Raw genomic sequence first — 15899 nt, 5'->3', positions numbered from 1 at the left:
TACGAAGAGGGAAAAAAAGGTAATTGGAGAACAGCCGGACTCTTTTTCTAGGATTCCCCAATCGCTAGTACCCTGCTTCCGACGACTTCATCGCGATGCCGGGGCCAACAGCGCCTTGGATCTGGAGCTCTCGGCAACGCACTTCTCGGTGAGTCCAGATTTGTCAATTGAACCGCCAGCAGCGCATATAGCCATAGTACGGTATGATCATTATGGACTGCAGCCTTCAGAGTCTACCCCAAAAGAATGATCGCGTTGTACGGCGGAGACATGTGGGGCATCAACAAAGCGGGGATGCAGGCGCGGAGAATTTCCTAAACGGGATGCCCAAAGAGGCAATCCGCCATGCTATCCGACCTTACGGCTATACTCATTGAGCTTGAATATTTCGAGTGTGTACAGCTTCGTGGCATCATGGTCACACCGGCAAATGTGAAGGATTACATCGGAGCTCAAACGCGAGATTATCACAAGAGCTCTTATTATGCAGGATTTGCCCATGTGAGAGCTATATATAACTATACAGTTACTTCTTCGACATATCCTCGATAACCCTCGTATCCGCCAACAAAATAGTCTCCAGGCTGCTGTCGAGGCACCGGGGCTTGAGGCCACTCATCCAAGAATTGCGGCTGGCCAGATAGGGTGAAGTTAATCACCGTCAACGGCTGAGTATCAATCATCAGGCCATAGTCTCCCGGATAAAGCATCTTGTTACCGGAATCGTCGACACGTCCCAAGCTTCCGAGGGTGAGATTGAGTGTCGCAGTTGATGTTTGACCAGCGCCGACATTATGCAGACGCTCGTAAGTCACGAGACTCTTCTTGGGATACGGTTGTGGTCCAAAGCTGCCAGCTAAAAAACCCAAGGCGACGTAGTCGGACTCCACAGAGCCGGTATTCTGAACATTGACCTGGAAGCTGCGGAAGGGACAGCGGTCTTTGTAAGTCTCGGAGCAGTTGGAAAGCAAGGCAGAAATGCTGTAGTTCGTCGTCGAGGAGCTTCCGATCGACGCAGTGAAGTTGGTGTAGTGCATGCCATATCCGAACTCGAAGATAGGCTCGCCCTCGTACCATTTGTAGGTTCTTCCCGGCGAAGTCGAAGAAGGACGCAGAGTCATATCAGTCATGGGGATATCCTTGATATAGTGCGCAGGATACTGAGTGACAGGGAGACGCCCGGCTGGCGCAGCCTTGCCGGTCAAGATATTGAACAGAGCCTCGCCACCATCTTGACCGGGGTAGCCACCCCATAGGAGGGCACTGATATTAGGATTGCTTACGAGGGGGCTGCTGTCCAGCTGGTTGCCGAATTGGGCGACTATAGTTGGCTTCCCGTATGCTGCTAGCTGGCCGATGATGTCGAGTTGAAGGGGCGACCAATTTATGTTGACGCGATCCATGCCTTCCGCTTCGACGGAAATATCAATGCCTCCACAGTAGATGATAATGTCGCTTTTGTTAGCAGCCGCCGAGACTGGCAACCATGATCCGGTCGTCGGATCACCTAATCGTCAACGTTTTAGCAGAATGCATCAAGACAGACATCAGGAAGTGCGACGTACCTTGACCTCCGGGTCCTTGCACATAGTTCACCTGAACTCCGAGCTGTTTTGCCGCATATAGCGGACTGTGCAGGTATGGTGGCACACCGAAATAGTTGCCCTGCATCTGTTGCGTTGCATTTGCCCAATCACCGATTAACGCAATCGAAGTGCTGTTGGACAAGCTCAAAGGCAGTGTTTCATCGTTCTTGAGCAGGACCATGCCCTCAGTAGCGGCTTTCAAAGCCAACCCCTGCGCGTATGGAGTGCTGACGTCGGCAAAAGTGAGGTTTCTATAAGGTGCGGTGGGTCCGTCAAAGTATCCTGTGCGAACCAGCGAAGAATACAAACGAATCAAGGCCCTGTCAAGAGTGGTTTGGTTGATGAGACCCTGAGCATAGGCGCCGGGAAGATGATCCTGATAATATGTTCCGCAATTGAGGTCGGTACCTGCGTTCAACGTCGCTGTGGAGGATATATCAGTGGCCTACTTTCCTCTTAGAACTCGTCATCATCACACTTACCGGCTACTGCCTCTTCGCGCGACGAAGTGTAGTTGTGAGGAAGAAACACGTTCTGGATTGCATCACAGTCCGAAGTGACATATTGTTCTTCCGCGGTCCAGTTCCAGTGCTCTCTGAGTACTGTTTGAAGAAGCCATGGATCGGCGCAAGTCGGAACTCCGTTCATAGCGTTATACGAGCACATGAACGAGCCAACATTGGAATCTCTTGCACAAGATTGGAATGGTGGCATGTAGTACTCTACAAGGTCTTGACTGTTGACCTGGGCATCAAATTGATACCTGAAGTTGCCGTTCCAGGACTGCAGATCGCTCGGTTAGCTGAAAGTCATGAGTAGGGACGAGGGAATACTAACCTCGAGGTCGTAAGCGACGAAATGCTTGCAGGTAGCAATGACCTTCTTGGTCTCGGGGTACAGACCGCCTTGCAAGCCATCGATAAGCGCATGAACATAGCTCGCCACATGGAACGGGTCTTCTCCAGGTGTTTCCTGCCCACGACCCCATCGAGGGTCCTTGTAAGGATTGATGTTCGGCGTCCAGAAGTCAAGGCCTGTTCGGGCTGCATTGGAGAAAGCTCTCGCCTCTGTGCTGACGACAGATGCAACATCCCTGATCAAGTCATCGTCGAATGCCGCACCCATGAGAATGGGCTGTGGGAAACTCGTTGAGTAGGAATAATTGCCCGACTTGGCGAAGTATACGCCAGGCGAACTCGCCACGCCATGAAGGGCTTCACTCCACCAATTATAAGGTGGTAGGCCTATACGGGGTGCGCCAGGGGACTGGTAGCCAGTGTTGTTGAGTTTTTCTTCTAGAGTAAAGAGATTCACGAGAGCAGTGGCCCTCGTCAGGGGATCTAGTTGGCTGTGTGAGTACTCGGTTCATGTGTTCCGAATGAGGTCTAGGCGTACCAGAAGATTGATCACACACGGTAGTATTGCTCAACGGTCCGTTTTGACAGTCGGGGAAGCCTCCCTGGATTTGGGCATATGCTTTACCTGCAACTGCAGCCAGCAAGCCAGCCAACCCAATTCTCGTAGCCATGGTTGGAATGGATGGGGCTATCCAAGAGTATCTCAGAGAGTTCAGATGCTCGTATTGTCTGACTATAAGCCCGACCTACCTTGTTCACTTATATATTCTTTTCTTACTATACGCATAAAACAGATATTACTCCTCACTTACGTATAGGCACGACCCAGGCGCAGATCTTCTGGCTAAATTGAACTCCCCTGCACCCACATCGCATACAGGATACCGGTTATAGTAAAACCCCAAGTGGAGCAACTCCATGCCTTACATGACAACTCTACAAGGCTCCACTACTGCACGCATTAGTGTATGCTGCATCCATCTAATCGCTATCCTTCATCTTAGGGAGCAATATCCATACGAATCTTCTGATACATGTTCGCATTCCTTTCAGATCCCAGAGCTTTTCGTGGTACTGAGTAGAGAAAGCGAGCCGTAAGACGTCTACACTACTTCCTTAAATGACACCAGCGATAAACACAAACACCGGAAGATCCTCAATCCAATGCGGAGTGCATGCATGCATGCGCATTGCGGCGCGATATAAGCCCCACCTCCCCGCCTCTCGCTTCTCGCTTCTCGCCTTTCCCGCCTCCACATGCTCTCTTTGTCTGCGTCTGTCTCTATTACTGTAGTTCCCCGCATCGTCATCGATCTGCTTTACATTCCACTACTGCTAATACACAAGGCACCTACCTTAAGCAATACTTCTTTTAACCTTTTTCACGTCAGTGTACCGTAGACGACCACCCGTTACTCAACGTCCGGCCTTTCCGGCAATAATATGACCGCGGCCGCCTGCCTACCTTATGGAAGATGATATGCCAGTAGGCAAAACCTGGTACCTGACATCCGACCCCGGGAAAGGTCGAAGAGTCTTGACACTTTGAAAGATTGCTTTACCTGCCCGCAGAAATGGAGAGAACGAATCTTTGCCTGCTGTACCTTACCTATGACAGAGAGCGGGATAGGTACAGAAAAGGTAAATACAGTGGTGCCTCGAGACCGAGTACTCGGGATCGACGCACCCCAGGGCTGAGTGCTTGTTCTTCTCTTGTATCGAGGGAGCCAAAATGCAGCTGCTTGGCTTTTCTTTTCTTTTTCTTTTTGTCTTTGTTCTGCATGACTGACCGACAGTGCTCAAGTGTACTTGCTATTGTAAGGTAGTAGAGTGTAAAATTTGTGGGTATAGTATTTGGTGCTGGTTATGGTGAGAGTATTAGCCCTACCGACTGGCCGGTCTACAGGTGCACCGATCCTGTACTTTTTATCTAGTTGTAAATGCATGTATAGAGAAACTCATTTCTCGTAGAATTGTTGGTTGTGACTATCTGGTCGCGCCCATGTTGTTGTTGTTGTTGTTGCTAGTAGGCTCTCTTGCGGCCAGCAGCCGCGCCATGCCTTCACTTTCATCGTTTCCATGCAGGATTGGCCTCTGCTGCCAAGTCCAGAAGCACTTCTGATTGCCGAACCTTCTTCGACTTGACGAGCTTGTCGGCCATGATGGAGAACATGGCAGGACCGGACGCGGAGCCGATCTTGGCCGGGGCGTCGGCGATGAGACGCAGGTAGCGTTTTATGGCGGACTTGAGGACCTTTTCGACGTCCTCATCGAGCTCGCCGTGGCCGACGTGGGCGAGGTAAGGTAGCAGGAAGAGAGTGGCTCTCTCTCCGAGAGAGGCATTAAGGATCGGGGATGAGCCCATTCCCTTCTTGATCGCGCTCAGGAACTTGGCGAGCTTCAGGGGGAATTGGCCTTCGTCGACGTCGTCCACGGCGCTTCTGACACTCGTGCCGATCATCTCTCTCTTGGCGTTGCAGATGCTGGTAGAGATGTTGGACATGCCGGCGCGGTCGGGGTTGGCGGCCAAGTGGTCGAGAACGTGCTGCAGCAGTCTGTCGGTGCAAGATAAAGTAGGGAATAAGGCGAAGACATCGAAGAATTGCTCGGCGAGCACGGGATCGTTGTTGAACTCTCGCATGGCGGTGTCGAAGATGACCTGGGGAATGGCACCGCTGAGAGCGGGAGACTCTGCGACTTTTTGTAGTTCTGCCTCGCGCTTCTCCGCGTCTGCGTCCTTTTCGCCCTGTAGCTCCTCGGCCGTGACGTCGGGGAGTGCGAGCATGTCTGCATCCGTGTCCATTGCGGTCTTGTCTTCTTCTTCTTGCTGCTCGACCGCCCTCTCTTTCTTCAGTCCCAGGATCTCTCTTCTGGCATCGAGTTTCGCGAGATAGATGAGTTCCAGCTTGGTGTACTCCAGCCACAGCTGCTTTTCCCTCTTGCAAAACCGTAATCCTCTCTGCATGTAGTTTCGGGCGTTCGCCATGTCCGACTGCTCTTCGTAGTACATCTTGGCCACCCAGATCCACAGCTCGTACTTTAGCGGGTGCAGTCGCAGACACTTGGTGAAAGCGTCTGACAACTTCTTGCGCGCGCCCTCTTTCTTGCAGTATTCCAGGTACTGCATCCACAGGCCCATGTCGCCCTGGAACCGCCTCGTCGCTCTCTCGAGGATAAACAAGACTTTCTTCTGGCCGGCGAACGACGTGGCCTTGACTCCGGTCCTCTTGCAGCGCTTCTTCCGTAGAGCGTCGAGGTTCATCTCGTACTGGGCGTAGCGCACGTAGTCGGACGCCTTGGGCTGCAGGTTCACAATGTGCTCGAACTCGGATCGCTTCTTCGCGATGCTCATGATCTCCGCTCGCGTGAATATCTGCTTGCGCTCGTATTCTTGCAGTTCGGGCACGCTCTGCTCCATGTAGAAACGAGCCTTGTCGCTCGCTGCGGCCGCCATGATGGAGGGCAAAGAGGCAAGTGCCTGGTCTCAAGTGTGCGTAGTATTATTCCGTTTCGAGACAGCGATGAGTACGATTGAGTCCGGATGGCTGGCTTTTTTGTAACCCGGCAGTATTTCTTCCTGGGGAGTGCTGGTGTAGAATTATATTCTTTTCCTATCAATAAAAAGTCGAAGACTGCTGTTCGTGGACCCTTGGGCTTTTCCTACAAAAGTAATGAATCTGGAGAAAGGCTGAGCCTTGGCGAGGTGCGGAGCGGAGGACGGAGAAAGGGAACAGATAAACCCCGGCAGCCTTCCTTGTGCTGAAATCACCTATATCATACAGGTAATTATATGACCTCGTGTACATTGACAGCCGCCATGTAGTGGGTCCGTAGCAACTTCAGAAACTCATGAGGCGCAGGAGGCAAAAGTACTGTATACTGCAGTTGGCACTTCTACCATGGATGGCGCTATGAACAGGAGCGGCAGACAGGGTCCCCCTCCTTGTGATGCCACATTAGTGCATCCGTCCATATCCTTACCTCCTAGATTTTGTGGTTGTCCCAGCGGTTATGTCTTCTGGGTAACATACATGCTTGTGCACAATTTTATGTTCTTGCTTTGCTGAAGATTATGTGCAGCTCACTCGGCATCCTGGACATAACCAACGGCCTCACCGACCTGTACCTTCTGCCCTTCCTTGATCGTCCATCTGAAGCCACCAATTCTGTCTCCGGCTTCGCCGCTGGCGCCCTGCCAACCCTCATCGAAGGTCGGTCTTCTGCCCTTTGGCGCTTCGAAGACAAGCACGATCGTGCTTCCGAGCTGGAAGCCACCCATCTCTTCACCTCTCTTCAACGCGTGGCCTCCGAGTAGTGCGCTCGCACCTCCATAGGTAGCCTCGGCGAAGCCCGAGTAGGGCTTGCCCTCCTTGGCCGCCTTTTCAGCGGCGCGATCGGCCTCGGTGTCGGTGGTCAGGGAGTTGGTTCGCAGTTCACGATCGAAGTTGATCTTGATACTGCCGACGTTGGTAGCACCGACAGGAGTGTATGAGAAGAAACCCCATTTCCAGCGGCCCAGGAGAACGACACGCTCGTTCAAGGTGAACAGACCGGGCAAGGTTCGCTGAAGATACGGGGAGACGGAGAACAACTCGCCGGCGAAGTGGCGGCGAGACTCGACGACCCAGGAACAAGGCGAGTGGAAGCGGTGATAGTCACCAGGGGCAAGGTAGACGACTAGGTAGTAGAGCGCTGTCGGGGTAGCAGGGGTGTCCGAGGGCGACCACCAGGGTCGCTTGTACAGAGCTCCCTGAGCGAGATCGGCGGTGACCTCGACTTCGGAGCTTCGTTTCGAGCCGGTGGATTGATCAGAAGGAGCAGTCCTAGAGTCTTGGCTGGAGCCTGTGGCACCGGAGAACAGGTTGGGTAAGGTGTATGATATGCCGTTCACGCGAGCAAACTCCTCATCGGCTCGGATGACTTCCTCGTTGGCGACACGAGATCGATCAGAGCTTGGCTGAGGCGAGTTCTTGGAGAATTGAATGTTGGAGGTAGGGGTGCTAGTGCCGCTGCTTGGTGGGGTAGGAGACTCGGAACCCAAGAGTGCGTCGAGAGAATAGGTGACGCCCTTGACCTGCTCCACCTCGCCGTGCTCGATGCTACCGAACTGGATGACCTTGCCGTCGGCGGGACTGAGCAGGGCGTTGACATTCGGATCGAGCGGACGTGCACCAGGTTTGAGGGTGCGGTAGAAGAAAGAGGCGAGGTTCGGGTAGACGTGTAGATCGGGCTCGGAGATTTCGTCAAACTTGACGCCGAAGATCCAACCGTAGAGCTTGAAGCCGGGCACGCGCAGGTAGTATGGAATCTCCAGCTCATTGAACTTGCCCCAAACACGTGACAGGGCCTTGAGTGGAAGAGTGGACATGATCTGGACGGACCATGGCCCGCTGGGTCGAATGCGCTCTCTCCTCCGCGGTCTTGATACATGCTGACCTTCCTCCGCAGCAGCTACGGCCTCTTCGTGTATCCGGGCCTTTTCCCGCTCTTGCACTCTGTAGAACTGGAAAGCACCGAGGAAGGCGATACCGAGGGCTATAGGTATAGGACGCCAGACTATCTTGGTGTCGCGCAGGGCATCCCCGGCGGACTTCTTGCCTTGTGACTTCTGTTCCTCTCGCAGCGGACGAGCAGTGGTGAAGGAGCCAGTGCGACGTGGAGCGCGTCTGAGGTTGAGGTTGTATCGTGATCTGAAGGAGGCGGCGTACACTCTGCGAGCGCCTGCCTCGGAGGCGAGGCTCATGGCGAAGGTTGTTCGAGTAAATATGCTTGTACCGGAGAGGATTGGAGTGTTGCCAGCAGCTCTTCTGTGGTATGCTCAATACATTTCAGTCGTGGCGCTTGTCAGGTAATTGGAGTTGGAGAGATTGTGAAGGCGGATGGTGAATTTGCGGCATCGACGTCACTGCACATGCGAAGAGGCTCCTTCTGTTTGAGAAGCCGTGCCTGCCGTGTGCATTCTCTTTCCATTGATACGGAAAGATGTGTTTTTGTTTCTGTATTCAATGAATTTGCTATATATTTGTAACCCACAGAAAAGAATCTACTATCGAACAGACAAGCACCATTACCGAGTATCCATGGACCAAAGTGTGGTGAACAGCAGACAAGGTTCTGTGACTAATTACCTTACCTATTCAAGGTGGGGAGTAGCTGCCTCGGCATGCGGTAAGCTCAGGCATTATACCTTACGTCGGTATGCTTCCTCTCCACCACACGTCGACAACATCCTCATCTGAGGGAACAACATCTCGACAACATGGCTGAGCTGGTCCGCGACCGACCTGACGGCGAGGCGACCACGGCGACTGCTTTCTCCTACCCTCACGCCTCGGCGCCAGACATCATCCGCTCGCACCAGAAAGACACGTACTTCCAGTCCCAACTATCCACCCACCTGACCGCAGTCTTCCGCACTCTGCGAGGAGCCCGCTTCGCTCACACCTACGCCACTGACTTGCGCACACTGGCCGATCTCCTGTACCTCTGTCTCACGACCCTGGTGGGGAACAGGACTCTCGGCGAGGAATACTGCGACATTGTCCAGCTGGAAGAATACGGCCTGAATGTACAAGCGACCCTGCCGCAGGTCTGGCGGAGAGGCGCCTATATTGTAGGCACCGTACTTGTGCCCTACTCGCTACAGAAGATCCTACCGGCCTTTCGAAGGAAGCTGAGAGCGAAACTCGACATTTCCCTGACCCGGCGGAAACGCAACAACGCCGGATCAAAGACCGCACGTCTCCAGGCATACCTCCTCGAGAACCTCGACACCCTGACCAGTCCGTCTCCCGTCTACGCTCTGAGTCTGGCCGCCTTTTACTTCACCGGCGCCTACTACCACATCTCCAAACGCCTGCTGAACCTCCGCTACATCTTCACCAGGCGACTCGAGCCATCCGAGCAGAGAGGCGGCTACGAGCTCCTGGGCGTCCTGCTCGTGCTTCAGCTGTCTGTGCAGGCATATCTGCACGCGCGGGAGACGCTGGAGGAAAAGCCACAATCAGCGTCATCTCTGGGCGAGAAAGAACAACAAGAAGAGACCGACAAGGAAACCTCGACGGCCCCGCAGAAACACATGACAATCCAGTTCCTGACCCAAACCCCCTATCCAACACCCTCGACAGGCGGCGCCATCATCTCGCTCGAGGACCCGCATCGCCTGCCCTGGATTGACAGCCCCCAGCAGCGCAAATGCACCCTGTGTCTCGAGGCCATGAAGGATCCCTCGGCTACCACCTGCGGCCACGTCTTCTGCTGGACCTGCCTCTCCGATTGGTTGACCGAGAAGCAGGAGTGTCCGCTCTGCAGACAGGCTGTCAGAGCCCAGAAGATTTTGCCACTCAGATGATGAAGTGCATTAAACTTATGCCAGTGTCATACATGTTCATCCGAGATGCACTTTAGACTTGCGCCAGTCGCACGCATATAATTACTCGATGCAGAGATGACATTTAACCTTGTGCCAGCCGCACGTATATATTTACTCGACGCAAAGTGGCACTTCAACTATCCCGGTACCTATAATATCCACTTTACCATGTCACAACATTTAGCAAATCAAAGAGCAGCTATGGAAATAAGGCGAAACCTCGACCCGGCCGCCAGACGAGGCAGGGACCGTCCGAGAAGGGACGGCACCCCAGCACAACCGCGAGCTGGCCTGGGCAGCGATCCTCACAGCGCGCAGCAGGGAATGGTTCCTTTCATATCTCAGTACATCCAGCAGTACAGCCAGCAGTACAGCCAGCGCATGTCACAAGCCACAGATGAAGAGGACATTGACGCAACGGCAAGGCCGAGAACGAGGACGGAACTCCTTCGACACCCTTGCACGATCATGACAGACGATGGTAGGCACTTCTACATTGATCTCCTCGAAGAAGTCGACGACGAAGAGCAAGATGAAGACGGTCCTATCCCATGGGTCCGGGAGCGAACCCGCGCTCTCTCGTCCTTCTCGCAATCGCAGCGGCAGATTCTTTGGGACCAGTTGTTCAGGGCGCGCGAGAGATCCGCAAATTTCCTCTTCTGGCACAAATCGGACTTGGCCATAGCTCACAGAGGCGTCGTGACTCGGCGCTGCAGACTTGTTAGAGCGATGATTGACGGCCAAGAGATCGACTTCCGAATCAACATGTACGTGCCAGGCAGTGCCGAGTCGGTGGATGATTTCACCGTCGTCAAGGCCATGGTGGAGCACATGTACCATCAGGACTACATGCAGAATTGGAACCGATCACTGTCGTTCCACGTGTCTGTCTTCCAGGCCTCCCTAGTCTACGATATGCCAAAGTTGAAGGCCGAAGCCTTGTATTGCATCGAGCGATGGCTAAAGTTCGCGTGGGAAGATGCTAATTATGCATCATGGGGTAGCGACACGCGTCTCGGGGTCATGGATGACTTTGTCACAGCGTATAGTGGACTGTGCTCGACCGAACGTCTTCACTTGGAGCTCAAAGGCAAGATGGCCACCGCAGGCTGGCCTCATGCGAACGCGCTCAAAGAGTCCCAACAAGGTGTACTGTGCTTGACCGAAGGTCAGCATGAGGAAGAGGACGTGGAAGAGGAAGGAAATAGGCGGACCGCCGAGGAAGAGAACGACGCTGACGATGAAGGGGATGAGCATGAGGATGACGATGATGAAGAACTGGAATGGAGAACTGAAGGGGTAGAGAACGAGGAAGAGAGTATGATTGAGGAAGTGGACGTGGCTGAGGATGGTGGTGACAGCTACGATGGAGAATGGGGGTTGCAAATTGGTAGAGCGATATGAAGAGTGTAGGAAGAAGGATGGCGACCAGTCGGAGGATAGCGAGGACGATGAAGAATCTGAGGACGGTGATGAGGAGGAAGATATCAGAGCAGTAAATGAAAACGAGGACCAGAAACAGAGTCAGGACGAGGCTGGAGAAGGGTCCCTTACTCTCGCCCCTTGAGCCATACCCTACCTGACTAACTCCCAACCAACGAAGTTCGTTCCTAGATAATCTCAGCGATACATCGAGGAATTGAGGATGGGTAGTGCCATTAAGCCAGCTTATTTCTGGACACCGAGGAGTGCTATATCTGTACTTTAAGGGAGTCATTGTATCATGATATTACCACGGCCGTACCTACGCAATATCTAGTATCACGCCGCGTTGCGTGCGGGGAAACCCTGTCCGTTTCATGACAGTGTCGAACCCTCGAATCCGCCAAGACCTCCGAGGGCAAACGCTCTGACCATACCTTAAGTACCTTACTTCTCTAGATGCAAGTGCATGAGGGTTTAGTAATTGGCATCACTTGCCGGGATGTGCAGTCCACAAGGTGAAAGCTATAAATGATACTTGGGAATTCTTTGATTGTTATACACTATCCTGTCTAGAAGTAGATCGATTTGTGCACTCTGACCATCCGATTCCGATGACCATGTCTTCACGACACTTACTGAACAGGCCCCTGCCACCGCCACTACTAAAGTTTTCTCTGTTGCCTTTTCTATACAACACTCGTACTCTTCGCCGCTTCTATAGCGAAATCGGATCAGGTAGCCAGCATGGGAATCTGGAACTACTCGAGCAGGCCAGCAGAGAAGATCAAGGCCAGAAGTCATCACGTGCCCACGCCGGCCATGAATCCGGTCGTACTACAAAGGGAAAGGGACGCAGCAGTGCCGGAAGCACGAAACGACACTCGGAGTCGAAAAGTCCATCTTATGACCGGACCCCGTTTGCCTCCTCTCGAGACCATGCTTCTTTCGGAGCACAGAGCGGGGTTCGAAGATGGACGCCACGAACGACAATGGAAGAAGATATCCCCTTTGATTCGCCGGATGTAGAGGCCACCGAACGGCCAGTGGCAAAGGTGGAAGCAACCACGCTATCGGATGCTGAACGGAAAGCGTTTGAGAAACTACGTAAGCTCGGCGCTTCCAAGCAGCAGCAGCCGCAGCAGCAAGGGCAAGGCCTCGACGCAGCAAAAGGGAGTGTGCTGGGTGAAGACCGATCCGAGACGCTGGAGGACATCCTGGAGGAAGCCATGTCCAAAATCGAGGAAGAGCGCGACGCCCCCGCGCGTGCCTATGCCATCCAACAAGTCCAAGAGAGCGAGTTTGCTCGCATCTCCGACCTCTTCAGAGACGCAGCTACAGATCTAGAGCTGTGGAATATTCTCCAAAAGCAAGTGTTTGATCCCATCGCTGCCTTGGACCTGGACAGTCCCAAGGACGAGCGAGGCGACAGACGGACCACCGCTTCTGAGTCTGCTCACTCGGCTGAGGCGATCCGACCTGACTCCCGGGAGGTCGTCATGCGCAATTTCCCACTGCATCTGTGGAACGCAGCGAGGATGCTACGCAGCGGCTTCCCCACATCCCCGATGCTCCTGGCCATCATCCCGGCGATTCGCCACCTGGGCCCGTCGGTGTACGCACTCGGCGCCAGCACGAAGCTGTACAACCAGATGATCAGCTACACCTTCCACAACCTGACGGACATGGAGGGCATCGGCGAGCTGCTGCAAGAAATGGAGGACGAAGCCATCGAGCCGGACAGGATCACGCTGGACACGCTCAATGACATCATGCTCATGTGGCAGAGGCTCAGGCGGGGGTTCTACGGCGAGGTGGCGCGCGTGGCGTGGGAGACGGAGCGCTCGAGGCGGGCTCTGACGAATATCTCAAGGTGGAGGACACGTGTGCAGGAGTTTGCTCAGGAGCAAGAGGTCGCCCGGCTCGCGAGGAAGCAGAGGAGATCTGGTAAAGCGGAGAGAATGATGGAGGAGCAGAGCTAGATGAGAAGCAGAGCTGCATCTGTTTGTGCTCACAGTCACGAGACCGCATGCTATGTTTTATCTAGACATCTCATACAACCGCCAGCGGAGAATCAGCAGAGGTAGCCGAAGCAGCAGCAGAAGAAGAAGCAGGCGCGGCACTCTTTCCGACCGCACCACCCCCCTCGACGACATCAATCCCCTCCAACTTCCTAGCTCGGCCACTCTCGTCGCAATCCAACCCACAAGCCCTCAGAACCGCCCACCTGACAGCATCGACGCCTAACCTGCCTGCGCGCGGCATGCCCTCGACGAAAAGATCTTTTTCGGCGCTGACGCAGAGCACATCTACGCCATCGCCTCTCATATCGAGTTCTTTGTAGATGTCAGCGATTTGTTTCTGGATTTTAGACAAGCCGTTGTGCAGTTTTTGCGGCGAGGGGGGTTTCGGGTCCGGGAAGAGGATCTTGTCGGCTTTGGAGAGGATGAGTTGGAATTGGATCCCGGAGGCGCGCAGGTGTGCGAGCAGGGACTTGTCGGTGGCTTTCAAGCCGTGTTGGATGTCCACTAGGAGGAAGGTTTTACGGAGTCTTTTAGTTTCTTGTCAGCTCTGTCTTTCGATCATCTCAAGTCAATCAAGTGGAAGCGAGGGCTTACTGTTTCCGCTTCTCAAGAACCTTCATAATCTCCGTCCCCCACTCCTCTCGACTTCCCTTGCCGTACCCAGGCATATCAATCACCACGACCCCTCCGCGGCCCAGCATCTTCCACTTCTCCGTGCCTTCAGCGACTTTGTTCGCAGACAAGGGCCCCACGCCGAACGCATTCATCGTCCTCGTGCGCCCGGGTTTCTTGCTCACGTGCGCGGTCTTGACTCGCGGCCGATTGAACAGCGCGTTCAACAGACTCGACTTGCCGACGTTCGAGCGGCCCAGGAAGGCGACTTCCGGGTGCGGACTCGAGGGGAATTGCCGGAAGTACGGCGTCGTCCAGAGGTGTGCTGGCGACTGCGAGCTGAAGAACAGGTTCGAGTAGTGCAGTTGCGGGATCGTTGGCGCTGGCGTTGTCGCGTACGAGTGCAGGGTTTGAGGCGTCAAGGTCAGCAGCGGCGGCGGCGGTGTTGTTGTTGTTGTTGTTGTTGTTGTTGGCTCTGCTCGTGCAGCGGGAGTCTTCGGTGCTGCTGGCGCGGTAGTCTTCGATTGCGCAATATTCTTTGCTGTCGTCGTCCTCGTCCTCGTTGTTGTTGTCGATGTATTGCGTATCCCGAGCACTCGAGTGCGGTATGCATGCCGAAGACAGCGTGTGGGAAGCACTTGCTTTATCATCGTCGCTTCCATCTTTTGCTTTCCTGTTACAACTCTACTGCGATACAGAAAATTGATGGTCTTTTCATCCGTGGTCGAAGATGAGAGAGGTTGCGAACTAATTGGCAGAAATACTATGCTCATGTCATGGGTGGTCTGAGCACCACCGAGAAATGCAGTTGCTCCGCAGGCTTTATTCGGCTTTACCCTTGTGCTGCTTACCTTGATACAACAATACAGTGTCTACCGTTTAGTGCCACAGTGCATGTACAAGTACTTGTACTTGGGAACGAGGAACCATGCCTCTCGTCGTGTCTTCTATGCAGACTGACACGAACATCAGCCAGTGATCTTTGCACTAAGCCAAGGTCTGCAGTGAGCTTCATCGTCGACAGGCGTGACTGTTGCAATCATGCTGCGGCTTCAGTCCTGTAGATGTCTCTGTGATTGTTATCAGACGAGAATTCTCTCCACTTCGCCCCAGAGGCCTTTTCGATATCTACATATAATACAGTCCACAGTACAGGCTTTTTGATAGTCAAAGTCGTCTTCGGACATTCTCATATCCTTACCCCCAGATTCCTCACGAGATTGACCCCCGCCATACTCTGAAAAGCAGCCCACTCCTTGACATTCCTCCACGCACCGCCCAAAACCCTCTGCTCCTCGAGCCTGCGATCCAAAAACTCGGCCGTGTCCTTGTGATCCGAGCTCTGATCAGCAGACTGATAAATCTCCGTGGCAGCATAAACCGAGGCCAGCGTCGCGCGCTTCGTATACCACGAGGCATCGACGGCGTTGTCGCCCGCCAGGAACCAGATCTCGTCGCCGAGGAGATACAGCTCGCGCAGGGACGGAGGGACGTGCGATGCGAGCGACATGAGCGCGAGCGCCTCCTTCAACCTCTCCGTGTTGCCGCCGAGCGCATCGACGTTCCCCCTTAGCCGCTCGAGCACCAGCGCGCGCACTTTGGCCCCGACTCCCAACTTGCCCAACTGGCCTTCTTCCGGCGGGCTTGGGAATTGCACTCGGCTGTGTAGACCTGTGCGCTGCGTGCGTAGATGCCACATGACGAGCTCGAATTCGCCCCGAGGAAAGTGGTTCGTGGATGCTTCGCGGTAGCCGGCGTCGAGCGCGCCCAGGCGCAGTGAGGTTTGCGTGAAGCCTGTCGAGGGAACGTGGGTGAATGCTGCGGACAGGATTGAGGTTTCGACGGGAGGGTAGGGGGGTGGTTGAGGGGTCTCGTAGGAGTGGTAGGTCCGAGATTGTTTTGGTCTTGGTAGAAGCTGTGATGTTGATGATGCGGCCGCGGTCGTCGTTGTTGTGGTAGACAATGTTCGCTTTCGCTGTTGGAGGAGGCGACGGAGAGTCGTCGTGGTTTTGGTCTGGAAAGCCAT

At 54.1% G+C, this 15899-nt stretch overlaps 6 protein-coding genes across 6 annotated transcripts; 1 reads left to right on the top strand and 5 right to left on the bottom strand.

Moving 5' to 3' along the window:
- Positions 1-518: 518 nt before the first annotated feature.
- AAFC00_000314 (uncharacterized protein) lies at positions 519-3114 on the bottom strand (the record flags this gene model as incomplete). Its single annotated transcript, XM_069342730.1, has 5 exons — positions 519-1507; positions 1566-2009; positions 2069-2369; positions 2424-2926; positions 2982-3114. 5 exons carry the CDS (start codon positions 3112-3114, stop codon positions 519-521), a joined length of 2370 nt encoding a protein of 789 aa, XP_069200133.1.
- A 1397-nt stretch (positions 3115-4511) lies between these two features.
- Positions 4512-5897, bottom strand: AAFC00_000313 (uncharacterized protein; the record flags this gene model as incomplete). The annotated part of the gene is made up of 1 exon (XM_069342718.1): positions 4512-5897. One exon carries the CDS (start codon positions 5895-5897, stop codon positions 4512-4514), a length of 1386 nt encoding a protein of 461 aa, XP_069200132.1.
- A 627-nt stretch (positions 5898-6524) lies between these two features.
- Positions 6525-8186, bottom strand: AAFC00_000312 (uncharacterized protein; the record flags this gene model as incomplete). The annotated part of the gene is made up of 1 exon (XM_069342709.1): positions 6525-8186. The coding sequence occupies one exon, from the start codon at positions 8184-8186 to the stop codon at positions 6525-6527; it is 1662 nt and encodes a 553-aa protein (XP_069200131.1).
- Positions 8187-8702: 516 nt separating this feature from the next.
- Positions 8703-9794, top strand: AAFC00_000311 (uncharacterized protein; the record flags this gene model as incomplete). The annotated part of the gene is made up of 1 exon (XM_069342700.1): positions 8703-9794. One exon carries the CDS (start codon positions 8703-8705, stop codon positions 9792-9794), a length of 1092 nt encoding a protein of 363 aa, XP_069200130.1.
- Positions 9795-13289: 3495 nt separating this feature from the next.
- Positions 13290-14535, bottom strand: AAFC00_000310 (uncharacterized protein; the record flags this gene model as incomplete). The annotated part of the gene is made up of 2 exons (XM_069342666.1): positions 13290-13788; positions 13856-14535. The coding sequence occupies 2 exons, from the start codon at positions 14533-14535 to the stop codon at positions 13290-13292; spliced, it is 1179 nt and encodes a 392-aa protein (XP_069200129.1).
- Positions 14536-15062: 527 nt separating this feature from the next.
- On the bottom strand, positions 15063-15899 carry AAFC00_000309 (uncharacterized protein; the record flags this gene model as incomplete). Its single annotated transcript, XM_069342655.1, has 1 exon — positions 15063-15899. One exon carries the CDS (start codon positions 15897-15899, stop codon positions 15063-15065), a length of 837 nt encoding a protein of 278 aa, XP_069200128.1.

This window comes from Neodothiora populina (assembly GCF_041146345.1).
Source record: "Neodothiora populina strain CPC 39397 chromosome Unknown canker_contig_11, whole genome shotgun sequence".
In the NCBI taxonomy this organism is placed as follows: domain Eukaryota; kingdom Fungi; phylum Ascomycota; class Dothideomycetes; order Dothideales; family Dothioraceae; genus Neodothiora; species Neodothiora populina.
The sequence above is the reverse complement of the archived record's forward strand: the minus strand, read 5'-3'. Positions and strand labels throughout refer to the sequence as shown.